This window comes from Pseudorasbora parva, chromosome 18 (genome assembly GCF_024679245.1).
Source record: "Pseudorasbora parva isolate DD20220531a chromosome 18, ASM2467924v1, whole genome shotgun sequence".
Taxonomy (NCBI): Eukaryota; Metazoa; Chordata; class Actinopteri; order Cypriniformes; family Gobionidae; genus Pseudorasbora; species Pseudorasbora parva.
This window is the reverse complement of record NC_090189.1, coordinates 4,073,478-4,099,975: the sequence shown is the minus strand read 5'-3', so window position 1 is coordinate 4,099,975 and position 26,498 is coordinate 4,073,478. Positions and strand designations below refer to the sequence as shown.

At 41.0% G+C, this 26,498-nt stretch overlaps 1 protein-coding gene across 1 annotated transcript; it reads right to left on the bottom strand.

Annotated features, from left to right (window-relative positions):
* Positions 1 to 4,198: 4,198 nt before the first annotated feature.
* wdr91 (WD repeat domain 91) lies at positions 4,199 to 24,774 on the bottom strand. Its single transcript, XM_067423598.1, has 16 exons — positions 24,652 to 24,774; positions 24,279 to 24,414; positions 22,773 to 22,952; positions 21,014 to 21,220; positions 20,052 to 20,135; positions 18,836 to 18,942; positions 18,158 to 18,320; positions 17,164 to 17,319; positions 14,485 to 14,663; positions 13,693 to 13,843; positions 12,811 to 12,905; positions 12,087 to 12,246; positions 11,893 to 12,001; positions 10,981 to 11,093; positions 9,892 to 10,089; positions 4,199 to 4,774 (listed from the first exon to the last, which is right to left on the bottom strand). The coding sequence occupies exons 2-16, from the start codon at positions 24,399 to 24,401 to the stop codon at positions 4,610 to 4,612; spliced, it is 2,190 nt and encodes a 729-aa protein (XP_067279699.1). The 5' UTR covers positions 24,402 to 24,414; positions 24,652 to 24,774; the 3' UTR covers positions 4,199 to 4,609.
* Between the last annotated feature and the right edge of the window lie 1,724 nt (positions 24,775 to 26,498).

Below are 26,498 nucleotides of genomic sequence, written 5' to 3'. Positions count from 1 at the left end.
CGAATGGATTTAATGCCCAATAATCCGTACAATTCGCTTAACGTGCGTGACATAAACGCCGTGCCTTGATCAGTGAGGATTTCTTTCGGAATCCCCACCCGGGAGATTAAACGAAACAGTGCGTCCGCAACACTCTTCGCCGAGATGTTGCGGAGAGCCACTGCTTCCGGATATCGCGTTGCGTAGTCCACGATAACTAGCGCAAAACGATGTCCGTGTGCGGATCGCTCTAATGGCCCGATGAGGTCCATCGCAATTCTCTCGAAGGGGACCTGCATTAATGGAAGGGGGCGCAATGGCGCTTTTGGGGCGGCCAGTGGATTCACCAACTGACATTCCGGACAAGACGCGCACCACCTGCGCACATTGTCATGAATGCCTGGCCAAAAAAATCGGGTCATTAAGCGATTCAGCGTGGCCGCCTGTCCCAGGTGGCCCGCCATTGGGTTAGAATGAGCCGCCTGGAAAAGCATTTCCCGGCGGCTCTTTGGTACTAACAGCTGGGTTGTATCTAGCTTTGTCTGAGTGTCTTGGGTCACTCGATACAACCGATCCTTAATTATGGCAAAATATGGATACGAGACAGGCAAGGCAGGTTGGAGAGACTGGCCGTCAATTGATCGGACCTGTTGGAAGGCATTTTTGAGGGTCTCATCTTGTGACTGCTCCAGCGGAAAGTCATCGCGGTCCGAGAGAATCAGTCTCTCGATCCCGCTCGGTTCCGCTGCAGCTGTCCTCAAGGGTCCCGTCTCAGTCTCCCCAACCTGCACTCGCACCGCCCCCCTCCTCGCCTTCTTCTCCCAAGCGGCATCCGCGCATAACGACCCCAATAACGCCGAAAAGGCGGGCCAATTTGTCCCCAGAATTAGCGGATGCCGGAGGTGTGGACTAACCGCCACCTCTACACTATGCTTTTTCCCCCGAAATTGTATCGTGACCGGGACAACCGGGTATTCCACCACATCCCCGTGCACACACCGCACCTTAACCACGCGGCTTGTATCCAATGCCCCAGGCTGCATCAGGCTTTGATGGATCGAGGTTTGGTTACATCCTGAATCCACCAAGGCCTGATATGTACCCCCCTTGATACTCACAGGAATTTGGTACTCTCCTGCCTGATCGGGGGTGGTCCGCTGGACGTCCGGGATCCGGATCATTGTTCCGATGTCCATCATCGGACATCGGTCCACAAAATGATCCGGATCGCCGCACCGCCAGCAGGCCAGCCCAGGCCTACCCGCCGCCCCGGCGGCGGGGAGTGGGTTGGAGGATGAGCGCGGAAAGGGGGCGGAACCGGAGCCATTTTCACTACCAGCCCCCGGCGGCCCCGCCCCCCTGGGCGGGACCCGCGAACTCCCAGACGGTCCAAGGCCCATCCCACCCCGGCCTCTGGGGGGGACGCGAGGAGGGCCTGGAGGGCGGGACCTGGGGAGAGGGACAGGTCGAGAGAGAGAGAGAGAGAGGGGGGAGAGAGAGAGGGAGAAGTTAGTGGGGGTTCGCCGACCCCCGGGCACGCCACCAGGTGGTCCTCCGCCAAGTTGATGGCCGTCTCCAGCGACGTGGGCCGGTGGCACTGGACCCACTCGGCGGCCTTCCTGGGGAGCCGAGTGATAAACTGCTCCAGCACCACCAGATCGACAACATGGTCCACGTCGCTGCCGCCGGCCAGAAGCCATCTGCGGCACTCGTCCCGGAGCTGTTGGGCCAATGCGAAGGGTCGACCGGACTCACCCCACTCCAGGGAGCGGAAACGCTGGCGGTGTTGTTCTGGGGTCCGGCCGACCCGCTGAAGTATGGCCCTCTTCAGGTCGTCGTAGTCCAGGAGGTTCGCGACCGGTAGTTGTTGCGCGGCCGCCTGGGCTTCGCCGGATAGAAGGGGGATGAGGCGCACCGGCCACTATGCCCGGGGCCACCCGCAGGCCTCCGCGGCCTTCTGGAATAGATCCACGAAGGCCTCCGGGTCGTCTTCCGGCCCCATCTTCTGGAGGGGCACGTGAACCGGTGCGCTGGCCCGCCCAGCGGCCTCGGCGCGAACCTCCCGGTCCATCCAGCTCCGGAACCGCTCGCGGTCCTCTTGCTGGCCTTGGACGATTGCCTCGAAGCGGCGCTCCTGTTCGGTCCGCAGGTCCAGCAATGCTTTATGGTGTTCCTGGTGGAGGACCGCAAGGGAGTTGATGATATCCGCAAATGGCGAGGCGGAGGGCGTTGTCATGGCGGCGGCGCTGTCCTGCTTCCTTCCCGGGTTTCGGCACCAGTGTAGCAAGTTCGATATAGTAAGGAAGGAAGAGGACACGGGGGTCGGCAGGACTGTTGATGCTCTTTATTTTCAAACTCAAATCACAACGTGCACACTTCAGCGTGTGTCTGTCTCTCATATGCTCAGTCTCAGTTTCACTTCCGGGTCACGCACTTCCGGGTTCCGGATAACTCAGTGGGTCGCATCAACAGTCCGACTCTCTCTCTCCCTGGTCTCCGGTTCCGCTGGTGTTTTATCCCGTCTCCGCGCTCATTACTAGAACAAGAGACAGGTGTTATTAATCTGCGTCCAACCCACTCACTTACCGCTCGTCCCGCGGCCCTCTCTCCCGCTGCAGACCTCGCTGAACCACGCCCCCCTTGCCACAGTCGTGTTTCTTTATAAATAAACAATGGACAAATGGAGTCTTTAAACGCCTCAGATGTAAAGTTATTCACTGTTAAAGTGACTCAAAAATGAATGGGAGTCAATAAGAAGCTAACAGCAGGTGATGGCTTGGTTAGCAATGGCCGCCCCTAGGGGTGGAACGCTCTCCGAGTGCTAGATTACCAGCTTGTAACTCTCATCTAATTGATACGGTAGACCAGTCAATCGCAATCCTTCCCCGGGAGAGTCTGTCAGGAGCCTTCTCATCGGATGTTTCGTTGTGCCGATAACATCAGCATTAGAAGAAGCGGTCTTAACGGACTTCATTGTTTTCTTCTTCGATGCAGATGATTTATTCGGGGTCACCGGAAATTCCTCCACATCCAGAACCAGCTTTAACTGTAGTCGTGACCACTGCTGTGTTCATGGTGTTGCTAGCACCATGCTAGCCGCCCCCGAAATGTTGTTATTATTATTATTATAAAAAACGCATTATATTAATAATATAATAATAGAGTTGTTAATTTTAACCTTTAATAATAATAACCAGTTGTCAGGGTTCCCTGTATGTTTACAGCATGAGTTGAGAGCTTTATTTTTCCTTGAGAGAAATGAATATGTAGCTACTGTACCTGATATTTATCCAAATCAATCGACATTGGTCGGAATCAGATGGCAAGCTTATGAATAGTAATCATGAAATTTGTGTAAGCATTAATAAAACAGTAGCCTGTACCATGTAAACATTGCACTGTCACTAAACTTGATGAAGTTCTTTGTAGTTACCAAATATTTTGACCATCACAATACACAATTCCCCTTCCCTTCAATGATTCTCACTCCAGGCTAAACTCAAAGGTTTGCAGACATGAGTTAAGGAAATGTAATCCGACTACTTTTAGATTACTATTACATGTAATCAGTTACTATCCTGCTCTGTTTTTTAAGGCTTAGTTTCCCAGTATTACATTTTAACATATTTCTATATTCCAAATTGTAGTTAATACTTTAATCTCATAACTTTGTAAATGTATATACGCGTAGACAAAAGTATATATAAGAGAAATTGAGAGATTTTGACTGGTTATGCTGAACCTGTGCTGTTATACTTTACTTCATCTCACTTTGTGTGTGGTCATGCCTTTTTGTTGATGAATATGATAATCTATAGGCAGCTTCCAATCAATAACAGCTTGTGTGGCTCTATTGTAGATTTTAATGTGTTTCAATGGTCATTGAGTTGATTACATCTTATATTAGTGAGCGGTTTTAAGGATGATTGAATGTTTTCAGTTTTACTCAGTGTGACCTTTTATTTTAATAAGCACCAGTGAAAAATGTACCTCTTTCAAAATAAAAAGACACTCTTTGCTACATTAACATTTAAAGACATTTAAATATCTACCTCGTGCACCTGGATATCCACTGACCTGTAAAAATACAAATGCTACTTCGTTTTCCATTTATAATTCAACCGAGCTCCTCAAAACAACACTTTTAATGACATGATTTTGTTAATTGATCATATTTATTTGAAAGTACAGGATACAGATGCAAAAAAAAAAAAATGTATGAACGTCATTCAAATACTTTATTACTTGGTTAAGTTGCATTTTGAGGTCCCAGCAGTAAGAAACAAACAGCATCTTAGAAGAACAGAAACATGAATGTGAAGCTAATGCCCTTCCTCACTGACCTGACGGAGTCATATTTGTTCATTGTTTGTTTGTTCGTTCTCAAGTAACAACATTTCTCCGCATATGCTCAGACATCACTAACATCACAGAAACATAAATGCATAAATTCTCTGGATCTATAAGGGACTATTTAACGTCCATTCTGTGCAAGTGTAAATTCATCATTTTTGAATCAGTAACATAGCTCTGATGCTCTAGTGGTGACTGGCATCATGTAAGTAAAACTTTAGCTGAAGTTTTGCTTCATCCTCATCTTCCTCTGATCCGCTGTGCTTGATTCCTGCGGTCAGGGTTTCTGAGCGAGCAGCGTGCTGAGTTTGATCTTGCCGTCCATAGACGCGGTGAGACACGTGCCGCAATCCATCGCCGAGCACCAATCAACCGTCACGACCGGAGCCTTGTGACCGCCGAGAGACAAGACGCTCTCCAGACCCGCGTCTGCCTTGCTTAACTACACGAAGAGAAAAGATGGGTTACATTTACTAGATTTCATTACTTAAACTTTTAAGATAAAAACAAATGAAACAAACTAATTCAAAATATAATACTATATCAATGCGTCAGACTCATAATAGGCCTGGGTATCGGTACTGATGTGTTGATTTGATCAGATCTCAAAATGGATTCAATACGAACACCATGGTGCTCTCGTGAATGTGCTTTATACAACCCCAAATCAGAAAAAGTTGGGACAGTTTGGAAAACGCAAATAAAAAAAGAAAGTAGTGATTTCTAAATTTACTTTGACTTGCATTTCATTGCAGACAATATGAACACAAAATATTTCATGTTTTGTCTGGTCAACTTCATGTCATTTATAAATATGCATCCTTTCCTGTCATTCAGACCTGCAACACATTTCAAAAAAAGTTGGGACAGGAGCAATTTAGGGCTAGTAATGAGGTAAAAGGGTTAAATAATGATGTGATTTGAAACAGGTGATGTCAACAGGTGATTGAAATTATGATTTGGTACAAAAGCAGCATCCAAGAAAGATCTAATCCTTTAGGAGCAAAGATGGGCCGAGGATCGCCAGTTTGCCAACAAATACGTGAGAAAATTATTGAAATGTTTAAAAACAATGTTCCTCAAAGAAAGATAGGAAGAGATTTGGATATTTCACATTCAACAGTGCATAACATAATTACAAGATTCAAGGAATCTGGAGGAATTTCAGTGCGTAAAGGACAAGGCCGCAAGCCTAAGCTGAACAACCGTGATCTCCGATCCCTCAGGCGGCACTGCATCAAGAATCGTCATTCATCTATAAGCGATATCACCACATGGGCTCAGGACTACTTTGGCAAACCTTTGTCAAGTACCACAATATGTAGTTACATCCACAAATGCCAGTTAAAACTGTACTGTGCCAAAAGGAAGCCTTATGTTAACAGTGTCCAGAAGCGCCGTCGACTTCTCTGGGCTCGGAGGCATCTGGGATGGACCATCACACAGTGGAAATGTGTACTGTGGTCAGATGAATCAGTATTTCAGGTATTTTTTGGGAGGAATGGACGCCGTGTGCTCCGGACCAAAGAAGAAAAGGATCATCCAGACTGTTACCAGCAACAAGTCCAAAAGCCAGGGTCTGTCATGGTATGGGGTTGTGTCAGTGCCCTTGGCAAAGGTAACTTGCACTTCTGTGAAGGCACCATTAATGCTGAAAAGTACATAGAGATTTTGGAGCATAATATGCTGCCTTCAAGAAGATATCTTTTCCAGGGACGTCCATGCATATTTCAACAAGACAATGCAAAACCACATTCTGCACACATTACAAAGTCCTGGCTGCGGAGGAAGAGGGTACGGGTACTTGACTGGCCTGCCTGCAGTCCCGACCTGTCTCCAATAGAGAATGTGTGGAGCATTTTGAAGCGCAAAATGTGACAACGAAGACCCCGTGCTGTTGCCCACCTTAAGACTTGTTTGCAGGAAGAATGGGACAAAATTACACCTGAAACACTTCATCACTTGGTGTCTTCAGTCCCTAAACGTCTTTTAAGTGTTGTGAAAAGGAATGCCAACATTACAAAGTGGTAAATGCTTCACCGTCCCAACTTTTTTTGAAATGTGTTGCAGGTCTGAATGACAGGAAAGGATGCATATTTACAAATGACATGAAGTTGACCAGACAAAACATGAAATATTTTGTGTTCATATTGTCTGCAATGAAATACAAGTCAAAGTAATTTTAGAAATCACTTCTTTTGTATTTTATTTGCACAATCCATACTGTCCCAACTTTTTCTGATTTGGGGTTGTACAATGATGGACATATGATCAACAGTAACGTAATCCAAAGAGCGCTGGGGTTGAATTTGTTTACTAAATGGAGAGCTTGTTCGTCTATGCATTCACCTTCACTATTTCTCTCAAAATTGATGATCGTGTTGGTTAGTACTCCGTGTATCCTTAAATTATTTTTACAACACCGGCAAAGATTATTTACACTCATCATCTTCTACTTCTTCCAGCATGTGTTCAGTTGAGTTCTGTTGACAACTATGCGTCACTCAACATACGTCGTCACTCACTCTGTTGCTCAGATTGACTGTAGATTTATTAAATTGAGGTCTTTCCTGGTTCCGTTGAAACACGCCCCATGATCACAGCTCAATTGAGCAGTATCAGACTCAGAATCTCAGTATGACAACGTCAGACTATCATTTTCCAACACCCCTAGAGTTAAACAGTTGTTACAGTTTTCGAATCCATTCAGCCGATCTCTTGAGTCTGGCGGTAGCACTTCTAGCACAGATAACTGAATCTGATTAGACCGTTAGCATCTTGCTAAAAAAAAAATGACCAAAGAATGTCAATATTTTTTCTATTTAAAACTCAACTCTTCTGTAGTTACATATACCCCTTTTCAACCAAGGCAGTGCTGGTGCTGGTTCAGAGCCAGAGCCTAGTTTCAAATCGGTTCTTTGTCTCTCCACAGCGAAAGCTCCAGCTCCAAACCAAGAAAAGTTGTTCTCAGGTAGCACTAAAACATTTCTGGGCTAGAAGTAAGACCAACAAGAAAAACTTGAGATCTGCCATTTTTGAAATAGCAGCTAATGGAGCTAACAGCTGCTCGATTGTAATCTCCGTCTATACAAATCACGGCGAGCCACATGAATGCGTTGGATTCACAGTGTTTTGATGCCGATTTTGGTTCGTAAAGCCATGTCAATTAATGGTAATGCAACGTTTGTCATTGTTGATGGAAGGCTTGTTCCAGATGCTGTGCGAGAGCATACGACTCCTTATGGTTTTGAATCACTCATGCTGTATTTTGATATCATACGCAGATTGGTCTGCGCAGCACAGATGCATCTCGAACAAGCCTGGTGTGTTTGTGTTAGCGCTAGCGTTGCTGAGAAAGATGAAACCTATAGACCATTTCAGAATGTTTGTAAACAATCGCCTCAAGATACTTCCGGGTGGCAGAACGCGAGCGGCTTCTACTGACAAACTGAAGAGATCAGCCGGCTACTGTAAATAGTAACATAGTTAAGAACATTGCTGTTGTTTAAAGTTGAAACTATGACGAAAACGTGTTGTGTTTGGGGTTGCGCCATCAGATATACAGGAAAAGGTGTAGGATTTTATCGATTTCATTCAGAAAGAAGTAAATATATGCAGCAAAACCTGTGGGTGAGGAGGCTAAAGCGAGTGGACGTCGTCAAAAGTGGCGCTACAGAGAAGTATTCTCAAAATGGTCCATCTACAAAATCATAGCAGAGCATAATTATCTTCAGCTGGGGAATTTCGAGACTAATATTAGTAAACTTTAGATCTCTTTTAACCCCTTACGATTCAAAGATCATACGGCCTCAGATTACTATTGTTCAACATTCACTGCTCATCACACATTATCTGGACAAACTCAGTATCATCAGAAAGATTAAAGACTCCAGCTTTGATATTTGAACACTGTTTATGATAAAACTGGGTTGCAGTGACATTCAATTCTTAATTTATGTCAGGACTGCATTATTATCGACCCGTTATGAATGATATTTTGAATAGATTATCAGACGCACTTTATTCTCTCGTCTTCACTGGCTCATTTGTGTTCACAGAGATCGCAAAGAACAGCTTTCAGTTTAGCTCTTAGTTTAAAAGTCCTCATATTTGGAGAAATATTGACATATCACGTTTGCAAAATATTTCGTCATACAGAATACCATTTCTATTCATTTCTCACGGAATTATTCGATATAAAAGAGTTAAAACATGCGCAGACCTCTCTCCTACTGTCTCGGACATTTCCTCATTCTGGCTCGAACGGGCCTATTCTAAATTTCTACGCGTGAACTAAGAAGCTAATAAACACACGATAACTATGGAATAAGGTTTTTGTGTAATTGTTCATGTGATTTCGTCTATTTTATATCAATAATGGATGTTTACATGACTGCTAACAGGTGTAGTGATTAGTTCCATATAAAATTATAAATATAACATATTTTAACATCGGGAGTTTGTGAGATATTGCAGATGCCACGAGTCATTAAAGTGGATCATTGCATCAAATCAGCTGGGAAACAGCATGACTGCACCGCGAGCCGGCCGCAATCACACAAGGTTTCGTGTTAAACACAGACACCGGAACTTTCAATGTTGCTGCTATAGCTTCAGATACAAAAAATAAAGAAAAAATGTGTGCAAAGGATTTGTTGAAAAGCAGAGAACAGGGAAATAGACTATCTACGATGGCCTAACATATTGTAATTCAAACAGCAACAGTCACTAAAATAACTACTCAATGGTAGGCTGAAGCTCATTTAAAAATTGTGGTATTAGACTAGCACTACATCTACTAGACCAAGGTTAGGCATTTCATGTATTGCTATCTCCTGAATTAATTAATCGGTCCCTTAATAATCATGTTAACTATGTCTGAATACTAGCGTTGCCATAGGAACGCTTCGGCTTTTGCCACCCGGAAGAACGTTTATTACTGTTGTGACGTCATGGTGAATTGTCGTATACAGTGTTGTAAGACCTGGCTCTGTGGTGGCTCTAGCCATAGACCGTAAAAAAATATGTACGACTCGACATCATCCGTTTCCGCTTGGCAGATTTGAAGCTTTTAGGCGGCCTGCACGGCGCGGACATCTTGGGACCGAGTCTGCGCAGTAGAGCGCAGGAAGTAGAGCAGGAAGTACAGCTGCGATATCAAAAGCCCGCCCACACTCTGGCAGATGCAGAACAATTAATTATGTCATAGAGACTCGAGGGTGGGCTCTTTTGACTCGGCCTATCAAGCCGGTTCATTCTGGTGGAAAAGGGGTAATTGTGTACTAAGACCAACAGAAAATGAAAAGTTGCTGTTTTCTAGGCTGATATGGCTAGGAACTATACTCTCATTCCTTTGTAATAATCAGGAAACTTTGCTGCCGTACCATGGGTGCAGCGGCGTAATGATATTACACAGCGGCGGAAAAAATTCAGGTGCTGGAATTAAAAACAATGATTTGTAAAAATGTCCAGCCCTAATTGAAAATGACAGAGACGGCAAAAAAGAAATAACCTAATAACAAAACGGAGCCAATTCCTGGTTGGTAAATGTACGTTTACCTGGTAGATATTTCCTCCATTACTGGAGCAGGTGAGAACATGTTGGCCCTCAGAGTCGAAAGCGAAGAGACGGCCGCGGGGAACCTGAACCTGTTTATATCCGCTGTAACCCGACAGGACAAACGGCCCCACGGCTTCCTGGGATAGCGAGTACTCCGACTGTTTCACGCCACAGCGGTGGATATTCCACTGAACAAACTGACAACAAACACAACATGATGTGTAAATACAACAGTCTCAGATGGACAGTTTTTAATTGTTGAATTGAATCAGAGAACTGATTCACTGTAATTAATCGAACTCTAAAGGTGCGTCACATTTATCATTGCTTGTTGAATTTGCAGAAAGCTGACCTTAGAAAGCTGACAGAAAGCTGCTGACCTTAGACAATAGACCTTTTTTGCCCATAAAATGTCGCTAATGTGACTGAACCTGACCTCTAACACCATTTTTACTGCTGAAAGACGTTAAAACAGGGATCCCCAAACTTTTTTGTCAGCTAAATCCCTGAGACATAAAATATCAGGGGAAACTTAAATATTTTAAGTAAAGATGCATCAATCATTTACAGCCATCAGCATATCGGCTATAGCATGAAAAAGGCCGGTATAGCAAATCAATAGTTTAATAATATTTAATGCGTGAAGCCACTGAGTTGTATTATGTCTTTCTCTTTAATAAAGAAATATTAAAAGTTCTATAATGCATAAAATATGAGCAAGAATAGCCTCTGAATGTTAAATGAATCCAATCCATATTTAATTAAAATTATAAGATGATGCAGTAATAAACTAGCTAGTAATTTTTTTTGGACTTTGCTAATTTAAAACATGCTTATTTTTTTCTTAAATGACAAAAGTTCAAATACGAATATCGGTATCAGAATCAGCCAATAGTTGTTCGTTGGTAAGCTATATTGCATTTATCGTGCAGCCCCATTTAGCTTATTTATTTAAATTTGACAATAAATATAATTAGTTATTAGCTTTTTATCAGCTCGCAAACCCCCGTTTTGGAAACCCAGCATTAAACATCAGTGTGTGTGGCTCATTAGTGTTTGTGACATTGATCAGCGATTATTCCCGTCACCTTCCCGTCCTCTCCGATACTGAAGACCGTGTTCTCATCGTAGCTGAACTCCACGCTGTACACTTCTCCATCATGAGCCTTCCAGCTCAACGCGCTCTCATAGCGCTGCATGTCTGCAGAGAAACATTCAACATGCTAATTCATTAAATGAGAGCCACTCGGTGTTAAGAAGGTAATTAACATTCAGTAATATTGATTTAACGGCATCAGGAATGACACTATCAGATATGAACAGAAGCTGAATTGAGCTGATGACACTAACTTTGCAGCATCGCCAATGTTATTGAACTGCCTTTAAATCAACCTTGAGCTGAATTATGACTCTAAATGTCTTCTGTAGAGCAGTTTTACAGCAAAAATTAAATATGATTCATCATAATTAAACCCAATCATTCAGATCACAGAATTTGGCATTTCAGAGCAACCAAACCAACATTTGAGATGCTGCAATGTCATTGTTCCACTGGTTAGTCCAGCTAGCCAATCACAGCCTCAGCTGAGGCAAAGTCATGTGATTTTCTTGTTGCGCATCGAGGGATTTATTCAGTAAATTTGTTTCCATCATAGTTCATGTGCATGTTTTCTTATCGGATAAAGTATCTGCTTCACTTGAGAGCACAAATTTGTTTTATGCGCATTTTTAGAGTTTATCCGCATCTCGCCTTTTACATCCAGCATTTTTTTTAATGCAATATCCCAAATATATCCCATAACAGTAGGTGAATGGAAACATAACTACTGTTATTGATCTTAATTTAATCAATATTTAACTGATCTGGGCTGAATAATGCCACTATTGTCTTCTTTTCAGCTGAAATCACCTGTTCATCACTGTGAAGCTGCTTCTGTATTGTATAAAGCGCTATAGAAATAAACAGAGAAAATAAATTGTCACCATGGTAGCCTTCTTACCGAACAGTCGTATGATCCCGTCCGCCGCTCCGGTCACCAGCAGGTTTCCGTTGTGGTTAAACGCAGTGCAGTTTATGGCGACCGGTCCCGGCTCCAGCGAAAACTGCAGCTGAATGCAATAACCGCAAGATAAATGTCATTAAAACCAGTGTGCGGTCGTTAGATTTAGGTGTTGGTGATGTTTGGCTTCAGACCTGCTGTTTGACTGTTTTGGTGTCCCACAGCAGCAGATGTCCGGATACGGGAGCGGACCCTCGTGCATCGCCCTCCATCATGACCGCAGAATGAGCCGCCTGAGCCGCCGCGGAGCAAACGAACGACGTCCCGCTGGGACTGCAGGCCAGTGACAGGATCCTGAACACACACACATGGAATAAGAAATTAAGATTTAAATCCTGGTGCATTATGGGCAATCTTCTCAAATCTTCCTAAATCCCAAGATTCAATCTTTTAGACCATGTTGTTTTCAGTTGATGCATGAAGAAATCTACACTAAACATTGTTTGTCGCGCCTCCCATCCAATACATCGCAATAATTGATACTTTTTATTTATATCAAAGGATCAACTTTCAAATTCTGAAATTATATAACAAATAGCAAGTAATAAATTCAGTTTTTAAGTTCAAGCGGCTCGTGAACCGATCATTTCTTCCGCTTTACTACTAGTTATAGCACCAAATTAGCATGAATGAACATCAGAAGGAATACTGAAAGATAATGAACAACTTATTGAAATGAATCATATCTCATATAATCATGTGCCTTTGGCTTGGTTTGCTCAGTTGGGGAGTAATTTGTACAGTAATCTAATTACACTATTGAAGATGCAATTAGTAACTAGTAATTAATTACTTTTTTAGAGTAACTTACCCAACACTGGTGTCAATGCCCAGCACTAGTGATCTGTGTAGACTCACCGTGGGTGGACGGCGTCTATTGACATCTCGTACAAACTCTTCTTGGCGTCCGTGTCGTAAAGCCTCACCGTGCCCACGCCGCTCCCGAGCAACAGCTGCAGGAGTAAAACACCACATAAACCAAGAAAACCAACCAAATACTGTTTTTAGCAACATGTACAGCTTAAAAAAAACAAGCACTGTTAATGTATATGCCATAGGGCTGTCACTTTTTTTCAATATTCGAATATGCATTCGAACATGACGTGAAATATCCGTAATCAAACTATAAATAAACTATCCGGTTTTTAAAGAGCCCTGTAGCTCATTTTTACAGTCTATGATTAGACTGTTTGTTTTTTATTTTATTGTTTGCCATCTCATACAATAGAGGGCGCTCTATACGTATTGTAGCGTAGGCCCATGACCAAATCAAGTGAATAATAGCCAGTCTGTTTTGAAAATGGAAGATAACGGCCAGCCTGAGTGGACAATTATGACCCCAACCCATCTTAAAAGTAGTGTCTGGAAGCATTTGGGGTTCTACACCGTAGATGGTAAAGTAACCGTTAAAGATGTAGGGGGGAGGTAGTTTGCCAAATTTGCAACAAACGGTTTACTTACACGTACAAATACCTGTGTGTGCCAGGCACGTATGTGCACTCCGAATGAGTGTTCTCCACCGCGGGGAACATCATCAATAAAAAGAGCCGCAGATATTGTAGATATTTGAATATATTCAAATACATTGCTTGATATTTGATATCCATTCGATTTTTCTAAAAAATGACAGCCCAGTTAGCCTCATAGCATAATTGCCCAGATCATATTGAACAAAAAATTACTTAGGCAATTATGCTATGAGGCTAACTGGGCTTATTCGTGAACAGTGCTGTGATTTACCAGTCTGTCAGGTTTGGCCGCCCACTCCAGAGAGAGCAGTGGAGACTTGGACATGATCGTGGCTTTGGTTTGCATGATGGGATTGAAGGCCCAAACTTTCACCACACCGTCCACATCCAGACTGGCCACCTTTCTGCCCGAGCTGTCCACCCTAAAAAAGCGCAAACACAAATGATGATGCCAATAAGAGCTCATATGATGAAACCCAAAATTTACCATAAGCTTTTTAACATGTGACCACCTACATTTACGTATCAACACCGTAGAGAGATTAGCCAATCGCAACAGAGCTCATTTACATACAGTAATCCTACAGCCAGTGTAATAAGAGGATAATTATTATGAGAAAGTATATTATGACTGTTTTCAAACTCTTGATGTTGTGTTTGTTCTCTACTAGAGCAGCTTTTCCTGCTTGAATGTTGATTATTTCCTCATGTTCTCCATTGTTGCGGCTCCTCTCTTCCCAGTCTGTCAGTAACGCTCTGTTTAGTTCTGTCTCTATGAAGCCCCTCCTTTCTGAAACGCACACTGTGCTCTGATTGGTCGGCTGGAGCGGTGTGTTATGATTGTTCAAGTGTTTGGAAATGTCCCGCCCCTTACTAACTAACTCAACCAGGCCCGCCCCTTTATTATGCATATTAATTATATAAATGAGGACTATTGTGATGTGTCGGTTCCAACTCAAGACTACAATGGAGGCGTTTCAGGAGTTCAGAAACACTGACACTGATATAGAGAAGAACATGTATAAAAGCAGAATAGGTCTTCTTTAATGTTGATTGTCCACACCTGCAGTGCATGATGGACGAGTGATGTTCTCCATACTCTTCCTGACTCAGCTTGATAAAGGGCTGCTCCACTCCTGCTCCGCCCACTTCACAGACTCGCGTCTGATTGGTGGAGTCCGTTTGGTCAGGAAAAGCTTCGGTTTGAGTGTCTGGATCCGAATCGGATTTCTTCTCTGAACTCTGTGGAAATCAAAAATACACACGGAGAAACATGAGGGATAATGGATCATGCCGGGATTTTCGACTTGTTTTCCAAATTTAAATAATAGCACTTCAATAATAATAATAAAGTTTATTTTATATAGCGCCTTTAAATTCAACTTCTCAAAGCATTTTACAAGACACAATGTAAAAAAGATATAATAAAAAAATACAAAAAAGATATAATAAAAAAATACAAAACCCCAAAATGCTATGACTAAAAACCCCAAAATACTAAATTAGATGACAAAAATACAATATACACAAAACTATAAAATCACATATAAGCAAGTCTAAAAAAGTGAGTTTTAAAGGGTAAGCTCACCCAAAAAAGAAAATGATTTCATTAATGAGTAAATGCCCTAAGACCTCCGTTCATCTTCACACACAGTTTAAGATATTTTAGATTTAGTCTGAGAGCGTATGCAAGTGTATGCACACTATACTGTCCATGTCCAGAAAGGGAATAAAAACATCATCAGAGTAGTCCATATGAGACATCAGTGGGTTAATTAGAGTCTCTTGAAGCATCGGAAATACATTTGGGTCCAAAAAGATTCAAACGGTTAATGAATCAGTGAAACGTTCAATGCTTCGGGTCAGCAATGTCACATGATTTCAGCAGTTTGACGCGAACTGTCCGAACAGTCCGAACTGCTGAAATCACGTGACATTGGCGACCCGAATCATTGATCGATTCACTGATTCATTAACTGTTTGAATCTTTTTGGAGGAACGTGGAAGAGAAGACAATGCTGAATAAAGTCGTAGTTTTTGTTATTTTTGGACCCAAATGTATTTCCGATGCTTCAAGAGACTCTAATTAACCCACTGATGTCTCATATGGACTACTGTGATGATGTTTTTATTCCCTTTCTGGACATGGACAGTATAGTGTGCATACACTTGCATACGCTCTCGGACTAAATCTAAAATATCTTAAACTGTGTGTGAAGATGAACGGAGGTCTTACGGGTGTGGAACGACATTAGGGGGAGGAGTTAATGACAGACATTTCATTTTTGGGTAAACTAACCTTTTAGGAAAAGATTTAAAAACAACAACAGATTCTGCAAGTCTTATCTCATATGGAAGCGAGTTTCAGAGTTTTGGAGCAAGGGAAGAAAAAGCCCGGTCACCCAGAGAACGCAAGCGAGTCGAGGGAACAGTTAGAAGGCCAGAGTGGTTCCAACATTAGATGAACTTAAAATGAAAAATACTTCTAAAGCATTTATTAATCTTAGTTAAAGCAGCACTTGGCAACTTTTGCTCTCGGGGTCCCCCTACAATTGGGAAAAAATAATGTGCTCAACTACTGTCGTAAGATCTGTCATCCTACAGCAGGGGATGCCATCGCGCGTGCATTTGTTGACATGACAGCCCTGATAGCCCTGAGCTAATGCGCGGGTCGTCTCATAACCCGCGGATTCCGTATGTCTATTTAATGGTCGCCGGTGCGCGGCGGGTTGTAAAAATATATACAGTGGTGCGGGGCGGGCCAAATAACTTCATAAAAGCGTCCCGCGGGTTGGTGCAGCACTAACAGTTCCCCTGAACACTGCAGGAGGAGTTCACATGCAGGTGTTCTTCTGGCGGCGCGTGTGAAATGTCTTCATCCCAGGTGCAGTCAGTGGCACATGTTTCTGCATGTCATATGAATATAATTTCATGGGTTTTATTTTTTTCAAACGCCAAATAATCACGATGCTCACGTTTACAAGCCAGCGTCATTATAGTAGTCTATTGGTTAGCGTTTTACAGAATCTATATGATCCTTCAGTTCAATGTTTGAGTGGTCGGTAATCACCGTAACAAGCAGGACAGCATCGGTCGGGCACGCCTCCTTCAGCTCACGCCGACGAGCAAACGCTGGTCACATGTTGATCCTCGTCCTGCCTTTAATCACATCACTTTTTCCGTTTCCTCGTATTGCTTTCCTCCAACAAAACCTTTTCTTTCTTATTTGTCTCTGCTGCTTCGGACATGACTATATTATACGACGAACAAAGTTGGGCTCGCACGTCCGAATGTAAGGAAGTGTGTGTGTTGGTGGAAGTGACGTATATGCCGTAAAGCAGTCGAATTTTGCAGTTCTTTTTGTTCTCTGGTTACTACCCGAAACCCGAAGTTTAAAAGTACGATTAAAAACGATACAGACCCCGTCAGGCTATGGCAGACGTGTCATTCAACCTATTGTAAGTCGATGTATCATCACAAGAGTCTTGAAAATATATTATGTAGGTTGAAAAGTTACCTAATGCTGCTTTAATGTTAACAAATGGAACCAGAAATATGAACATTGGATATTGGTTCAAAAATCTTTTCTCCCCATTAGAATTAATTCAAGACACTACAGGCAAAAAAACCCCCACAAAATATGTCAAAGTCTTGAATTTTTGACCATGTGTCTGCAAAGGCAGAAAGCCATGAACACGAGAGCGAGAGACAGAACGATCTTTGTTCGGATGTTTTCTCGGACCTGCGCTGGGAGTTTGGAGAGCAGCTCTTTTCTCTCTTTCTCGTGGTCATGCACTCTTCTGTGTCGGGGATGACCCGTGGCCAAATCCACCGTCACGGCAGAAACCGTGGCCGTCTTCACGTCTTTCGCCGAAGGCGAATCTTTTGCTTTCGCGGACTGAAAAATCACAGACAGAAAGACCTTCAGATTAGCAGAAAGACAGAAAAATGTTTAGAGAAACTACAAAAAAAACGTAAGAATAAAGAAAAAAGTAAATAAACATAACAATAAGTAAATAAAACAAATAATAAATACATCTAGCTCCAATCTTCATTACTAGAAACCTGTTTTCCTTCATCTAAACGTGGATGTCCCAGAGTTATAGTTAAAACTGAAAACAGTATAAAAATGTATTTTATTTCCGCTAGTTACCAAAGAAACATTTGTAACACAACACAATAAGATCTCATTAATTAATGCATTAACTAACATACAGTAAACTAGCAATGCACAATACATTTGTTACAGTATTAATATTTGTGAATATTAGTTCATTATTAGTTTATAATAAAACTGTTCATTGCTAGTTCAGGTCCATTAAATAACATGAACAGATACTTTTGATTTCAATCATGTATTCGTAACATGTATCATGTTTACGAATGGAAACTTATTTTAAAGTGTTACTAAAATAACTAAAACTGTAATTTAAAGCACTGTGCTCTGATTGGTCGGCTGGAGCGGTGTGTTGTGATTGGTCAAGTGTTTGGAAATACCCCGCCCCTTACTAACTAACTCAACCAGGCCCACCCCTTTATTATGCATATTAATTATATAAATGAGGACTATTGTGATGTGTTGGTTCAAACTCAAGACTACAATGGAGGCGTTTCAGGAGTTCAGAAACACTGACACTGATATAGAGAAGAACTGTTGAGCATTACACGCTAAAGACAGATGAACATGTGAAGAGTTTAATAGTATCTCAATGATAGTACAATAACACTGGATGTACCTGTGTGACGGCGTCCTTCCGGCCCAGCGAGGCCTGTGTGGGCGAGGACTGTGACCCCGGGGCCGTTTTCCCAGGCGTCCGTCTGGCCTGAGGGAGGAAGGTGGAGAAGAAGTTTCTGGACGGGGTGGTCATGTTCACGTTCCTCTGACTGTACACGAGATCACTGAGAAAACAAATGAAACATCGCTCACGTGTCTGAAAACACACACACACACACACTACCTGATTTTCCCGCTCACTTCCCTTTCTCCGTTTTCCCCTTTTCCAGTTTGAACAGCTTTTTTACTTTAGAAAAAGAGGCTTTTTGTCAAGAATCGTAGTTTGAAATGATTTAATCTTCACAGAGAGCTCAAAGCGCATTCAGAAACAGGAACAGAAACTTTTACATTTGTGCAGATAGCTTTCGTGTGCTTCACATGTATGCTGGAGTAGCAAAAAAGTGTCTTTTACATGATTTTTCCTAAATCAGATGTACCGAACCCGTATCACAGTGATGCACAGAAATGATCACAGACACAATCAACACTATTGTGAGGAAGTAACATTTCAAGTGCATGTTTATTCACTAAGCAGACGCTCCTCAGTCTCATTATCTTCAGTTCGTACTGGTAAAATCTCTATAATGTGAAGCGGTTGGATAAAAACAAACGGACGGCTGCAGTCCTACAGTCTCCTCACAGCTCAGTGTCGCCCAGGCGGTCCATGTGCTGGACGTACGGCGGGAGTTTGTGATGCACCATCTCCTCGTCTTTCTTTAGTCGGGATTCTCCTTGAAGGGCAAATAACTGGAACGAAGGGAGATTTTTGATTACTGACAGCCAGACAGACGCACCTTAACAAAATCACTTCCCTTCTACGAGATTAAAGCAGTCACAGATCAAAAAATAAGCATGAATCAAAACTTTAAAGGGGGTAGTTCACCCTAAAATTAAAATAGTCCTCATTTACTCACCCTGGTGTTGTTCTAATGCCTTAAAAATATAATTTGTATATAGGCTCCGCCCTCTTCTGGAAAGGGGGCGGGGAGCAGAAGCTCATTTGCATTTAAAGACACATGCATGACATTTTATGTTTTTTCTTCCACTTTAAAAATGGGCCTTAATACATGCTATAATTAACAAAGCCAAACCAAAAACACTTAAGTCCTGGACTAAATTTGTTACAAAACAATCCCATATAATAACTCAATAGGCCACCTGTACTGATTTTATCTGAATAAAATCAAGGAGGAGCCGGGAGAGTCCTGGAGCTGTGCTGGTGGTGTTACTCCATCATTCTGTGTTACTTTTGCATCCTTTTTTAAAAGCTAGATGCTGGTTGCTGTTCATTGCCATTACATGGACAAATGGGAGTGGGACAAATTCTCCTTCCATTATCTGAAAAAGGGCCAACGGCATTCAAAGAATACCAGAGTAGGCAAATGAGGAGTTTGCTTTCATTTTAGGGTGATTTATCCCTCTTAACTGCCCTCTTTCATTGATTGGCTAGAGGAGCTGTCAATCTAGAACTAGTGGACCAATGGTGATGCTTAAGAACGTCCTCATTTACATACAATTTGGATAAGCAAGCAGAAATAAGCGAAAGGTAAAACGACATGAGAGAGAGCACAAAACTAAAGGAAAACATTATTTTGAAACATGTCAGTTTTGTGCAATATCATTTTAAATAAGTTTTGATGCATGCTTTTTTTTTTAAACAAGCTTTTACTTTTTTTTTTTGCAAAACAGCATGGCATACTGTGATACTTTTGGTGGAAAACTAATCCCATACCCTTCTGCTATTGTAAGTTCATCCCTGCACACGTTTGAGTGTTTTGTGTAGTATTGTACTGAAGTTTGCATATCTCACATGCATCAGGCATTACTGACAACCTCAGCTAGTAAAGAGATCTCACCATCTGTCTGAACTGCTCGTTCTCCTCCTGAAGACCCGTGATTTTCTGTACTTCACTGTCGAAGTTCAAGAGCGCAGGCAGAGGTGAAGCTGTTAAGGAGCACTATCATATATATCAATACACACTAAATAATAATTTTCTAAGCATCAAAGCCACATTAAAGGGTTAGTTCACCAAAAAATGTAAATTGTGTCATTAATTCCTCCTGTGGTTGGACAGCCGTCAGACCTCCGTTCATCTTCACACACAGATGAAGATATTAGTGTTGAAATCCGATGGCTCAGAAAGGCCTTCATTGACACCAATGTCATTTCCTCTCTCAAGACCCATAAAGCACTAAAGACGTTGATAGATCATTTTATGAAGACACATCAAGAGTTTGTGCACAAAAAAACCCCAAAACTAGATAACGACTTATATAGTAATGGGCCGATTCCAAAACTAATTAATCATAAATAATTCGTTTAATGATTCGGATCGCCAAAGTCACGTGATTTCGGCAGTTTGACCATGAATCATGAATCGATTCACTGATTCATAACGGTTCGAAACTTTGTTTTGAAACCGGCCCATCACTATATGTCATTATTTGATTTTTTTTTGTGCACAAAAACTCGTGTCTTCATAAAATGATTTTTATGTAGAGCCGCTGTAGTGAGATGGGCTTTGTAACGACGTCTTTAGTGCCTTTATGGGTCTTGAGAGAGGAAATGACATTGGTGTCAATGAAGAACTTTCTGAGCCATCGGATTTCAACACTAATATCTTCATCTGTGTGTGAAGATGAACGGAGGTCTGACGGCTGTCCAACCACAGGAGGAATTAATGACACATTTTTTGGGTGAACTAACTGTTTAAGGCCATTAACACAGCTGAAGGACAATAATAATGCCCCCATCCCATATTAAACGGTTGTTACAGTGACCGCATCGGTTGCCGGGCGACAGCAGTGTTTGGATATGCATGCACTGGAAGAGAACGCTGAGGAAGTTGTGCAGGGACACCAGGAAGGTGTCGGCCCACTGGCGGGAAAAATACGGAGAAAAGGTGGGATTCTGTTCCGGTGCGGGAATGAACGGCAGAGCGAACCATTCCCGCCACTCCGGCTGACCCTGCAGCTCCAGCGCCTGCCTCTGGAAAAACTCCTGCGTCTTCTCTGGGTTCCTCGACTGAGAATAAAAGAGACAAGATATGAGTGTCCCTAGGCCTGTCACGATAACTACTTTCTGTTTCGCGATATCGTCCCAGAAATAATTGCGATAAACGATATTATTGTCATTTTATGCCACGGAATATATAATCCTACTATAACAGCATAATAATGCAAGGAGACCTATACACTTTCAACTGACAACCTTTTAATTCTTAAGATCATAGAAATTAAGGGTAAAAATATATATCATCCTAAATTAAAAAATTGAATAAATAGTAAATAAACGTTTTCCCTTTAACACTCGTCATTCTGCGTTGACATGTATATGTGCTCCGGAACGGGGGATTGTGACTTTGAAATCGAGTCCTGTTGGGATTATTCTTCCAAACTGTCAGTAGTGTTCAGGAAAACACTTTAACGCCTTAAACTGCACCTTTTTTTCCACCTGTCGATAACCGCTCTGTGTGTGAAGGAACTGCCCGAGAAACACTTTTGGAAAACATACAAGATGACGCACAATCCAGTAAAATGTTGGTGACATTCATTATCATGTAAACATAACGGGCGATATATTGAAAAATAAAAAAATAATTGAGGTCATGTACATATATTGCGCGATATATCGATTATTGTGACAGGCCTAAGTGTCCCACCGTAAACTACAGACCGAACAAAACCTTTTTATTTATTCATTATGATTTATTATTAGTTATTGTTGAATATTATTATTATTATATATGTATTATTATTCATATTAAGTATATATTATTTAATTTTGTAATTATATTGTTTATATTAAGTATATATATTATATTTATAACATTTTTTATTACTTATCAGTACAAATACATCAGCAGCATAAATTACTACTTTGAAATAAGTTTATTTAATTTATATTACTAATCTTATTATTATTGAATTAGTAGCATTTAATTGTTTAACATTATTATTATTTATATTGAGTATATATTTATGAATATTATATCCAGATATATATTAATATTTTTATTACTGATCCGTACAAATTCATCATCAGCATAAATTAAATGTACTACCTTAAAATATAGCTTTTTATTATTAAACATTTAAATAATAGCAGTTTTATGATTATGTAACATTTAGTTATATTGGGTATATAATTATATATTAATGATATTTTTAATAATTAGCATAAACTACATTTTGTACAACATTGAAACATTCTTGAATATCTTAATGTAATTATTTATTATAATTATTATTTAATTTACTATTTATTTTAAGTACATATTTAATACCATTTCTTTTGTCATTGTTTTTATTAATTACTATTTATATAATGTTATATAATATATTATATTTATGGTCATTAATATGTCAATGATAATTTTAATTAAAGATCAGTATAAATTAATTATCAGCATAAATTAAATTGAATACTACCTTCAAGCTTATTACACTAAACAAAATTAGAGTAAATGTATGGAATTGTTATGAAAATGGCACAAAATGTATTCCCCCCTTTCATGCAAAATACATTTGATAATGTTGCTCTTTAGTTTTGTGGCTGAAGTGTGTTTGTGGCGCACCTGAACGCTGTGTATGACGTAGAAGCGGTAGAGGCTGGTCCTCAGTTTGCTGACGGTGGGTCTGTAGACGTCCTCCAGTCTGGAGAAGAGCCTGCGGTCCAGATACGCCCAATACTCCTTCAGACCCGTCAGGTCATAGTTCTGAATCAGAAGCTGGAACTGATCGATGATCTTATCAACCTGTGACACACACACACACACATCAACAGAGCCTCTGAACAACATGCACATCTGACTCGTGCATGTTCGTGCACACTCATATTTGCATGCACATGACCTTCAGATGTGATGAACCTTCAGATACACAAAGCCAGGCAATGGCCAACAATATGTTGTATGGGTCAAAATTATCATTTTTTTTCTTTTATGCCAAAATCATTAGGATATTAAGATGGATGTTCCATGAAGATATTTTGTAAATTTCCTACAGTAAATATATAAAATATGTATTATGAGTAGTAATATGCTTTTCTAAGGACTTCATTTGGGCAACTTTAAAGGAGATTCTCTCAATGTTTTTTTTTTTTTTTTGCACCCTCAGATTTCAATTTTAAAATAGTTGTATCTCCGCCAAATATTGTCCCATCATAACAAACCATCCATCAATGGAAAGCTTATCTATTCAACTTATGGAGGCGTGACGTACCATCACAGAGAGGCATGAAATCCTCTTTTTCATTCACCGTTCCCGGTTGGTGGAACGATCTTCCGTCCAAAAGACAGGTAAAAACTCATCTCTTCCATCAGCACTTAATCTTATCATTAAAAAAATCTTCCTCTTCCTCCTTTATTTTTCTCTTTTCCCTCCCTTTTCAGTTTTTTCTTCTCAGAGTAATCTAAATCTTTGTATTTAGGGCATTTTTTGCATTTCTTCGCCTCTTCATGACAGATCGCTTCCTGTACTCCTCAGTTGTAAGTCGCTGTGGATAAAAGCGTCTGCTAAATGCAAACATGTAAATGTAAACTTGATGGTGTCTAAATCTCCCCACATGACTGATTTTGTGGTCCAGGGTCACATATGATGTTTAGTAATAACCTGTTAAAGATATTATACTGCCCTCTATACAACACTTGTGCACATAAGATCAGGTTAATGCATGAGCCAGTATGCACGAGGAGATGAACACACACACACGTTTGTTTCACTATATTAGTGAGGACATTACATAGACTTCCATTGATTTTATATCAGGTTAGTGATATTTTCTATCCCCTGACCCTACCCCTAAACCTACCCATTCCAGAAACGTGCAAAAAATTTGATTTAAATAAAAACTTGTTTTGGCCGATTAATAAGCCTTTTTAACTAGTGAGGACCAGTCAAATGTCCTCACTAGTGAGTTGTTTTTAAATTGTACTATATAAGAGAGCAGAGGACATTTGTGCCCTCACAACAAGTATTGCCAAACAAGGAACACACACACACACACACACACACACACACACACACACACACACACACACACACACACACACACACACACACACACACACACACTCACTCACTCTAAAGCCTTTCTCCTTGTCTGCTTTGATCTCTGAGTCCAGATGTTTGAGTGTGCTGGTGAAACCTCGATAGATCAGATACTCTCGCACCAGATCATCTGTTCTCTCCACCGCTGCGGCCATTTCACATAGTACCCTATTCCCAAAGCATACAAACACACATCATGCATTTAATACATACATAGACAGCATTCTGCATCAAATATGTGTCAGAATAACGGTGATTCTTGAGTGCATATCAAAGTTGAGGGTGTTAGAGATGCATGACACGAACAGTTTACTTCATCAGTAGATATACAGTCATTTATGTACAAATAATTGCACCAAAAATGCTTTTAGTAGAAACGGCGACGAAAACAAATCAAGCTTCTACCTGATTAATATATGAGTTTGATGCGTTTCTTCCTGTTTTCAGCTTCTGCTCGTCATGTGATTGGGAGTGTCACGTGATGGCCCCGGATGACGTCATTTGCCAGGCGTGCAGTTCTTCACGCTCACCGCAGGAGGGCGCTGCCATTACATGCAGTAAGTAACAATAAAACAAACGAAAACTCTTTATTCAATCTACACATTAGTAAAGTCATTAGACATTTTGTTTGTAATTCCCATTGCCATTTTCTGAAATAAAAAAGTTATAGCCTGTAATACCTACGTAGTATCTTAGTTATTGCTCCTACAGACAGCAATGAGCTCCATTACATCTCGAGAAGTATTAAAAAGCAACAAACAAAACACTTTTCAACACTCCTGGAGGTGTTTAACTTAATGCAGATGGGCATCAGATCTGAGGCATGTTTGTTTGTATGAGGCTGATTTTTATGGTGCTCATTACACCGTTACGGTTGAATAATCGAACACAATTCCTGTGTAAGCGATGGGAAGAGGAGGTCCAGTGACAGACTATATTTACTCCTGAATTCAATTTAGGAGAATCTGGTTTCCTGTTCGCCATGCAATGACATTATTCTGATGAAAATGCTCATGGACATGCATCATACATTGGTAAACACTTCCAAGTTAACAATAGTTTAAGAATTAACTCTTAAAAGGTTCTTTATTTTAAGAGTTATGGGACCCTCTGTGGTCCCATGAAGAACCTTTAACATCCATGGAAACTTTCCATTGCACCCTTTTGTGCATGAATTATGACAACCTCAGTCAGAATTGTTCAATTATTGGAAATGCAATTAAGTGTGTTCCTGTTTGCCCAGCAAGTGTAGAAGAACTTCAAGTTGAACGTTGCGCATGTTTGATATGAGAGCATAAGGACGTGATTCCGTTAAAGATCTGGTGGAGGTACACATGCTCAAAAAAAGAGTACAAAATTGTACATTTTGAGGTACAATTGGCCGGTGGTACCCTTAAGGGTACATTTTTGTGGCTCTATGTGTCAGTGGTAAACAAGTTCGGTCCTAGAGAGCTGATGTCCCACAGAGCTAAGCTCCAACCCTACGAAACCACCACAGCATAAAACGCCCATGGCTCCCAGCATGCATTGCAGAATTAAGGATGTCACCATCGTATCTTGATATCTGAGTGCATCTAATCCCCCCAGAATACATTTTAAAAATCAGTATTCAGGTTATCTGATCAGTGGCAAGAAAGTATTGTTGGTGATTAGGTTAGTCAAACTTTTTTCTTCATGACAATTTTCGTTTATGGTTTCTTTTGATTAAGTGTTTCATTAATACTGTATCAAAAACAACTCACAAACTCACATAAAAAGCCAAGAGTCAAACTGCCCAACTAAATGAAACACTGATCACCATAATGGTGAGCAAACATTTTCAATAAAACATCAACATCTAAACCTCGCTGTTAATTCTCCATAAGAGCTTCCATAGATGTCTTTCAGGGTTGGTGCCAAACTCTGCAGGACAGCGACTCTGGTATAAAACAATGGTATAATTGTACCCTAAGGACCAATTGTGTACCTTTAAATGTACAGTTATACGTTTTTCTGAGAGTGCAGCTTTGTGGAAACCCAAATCAGAAAGCGCTCATGTTCGCGCCAGAGTATGTTGATTTGCCATTATCATCTGATAGTTCTGTTCAAAATGGACAATTTTCCTCCTCTCTGACAAAAACTGAGACTGAAATCTACCATTGATCTGTTAATGTTTTTAGACTATGGATAAACTAGCGATCAGGTGTTTTCAATCTCATCTGAAATGAGCAGTGTTGGGGATGATGTGCAGTATGTAATCAGATTACTTTTTG

Excerpts from the sequence above, each read along its gene's own strand:
- wdr91 (XM_067423598.1), bottom strand. The coding sequence starts at position 24,401 with ATGGCCGCAGCGGTGGAGAGAACAGATGATCTGGTGCGAGAGTATCTG. Across the intron at positions 18,321-18,835 it reads CGCCTGGGCGACACTGAGCT|TGATCTCGTGTACAGTCAGA; the intron begins GTGAGGAGACTG and ends TTGTTTTCTCAG. Across the intron at positions 10,090-10,980 it reads GTATCGGAGAGGACGGGAAG|TTTGTTCAGTGGAATATCCA; the intron begins GTGACGGGAATA and ends GTTTGTTGTCAG.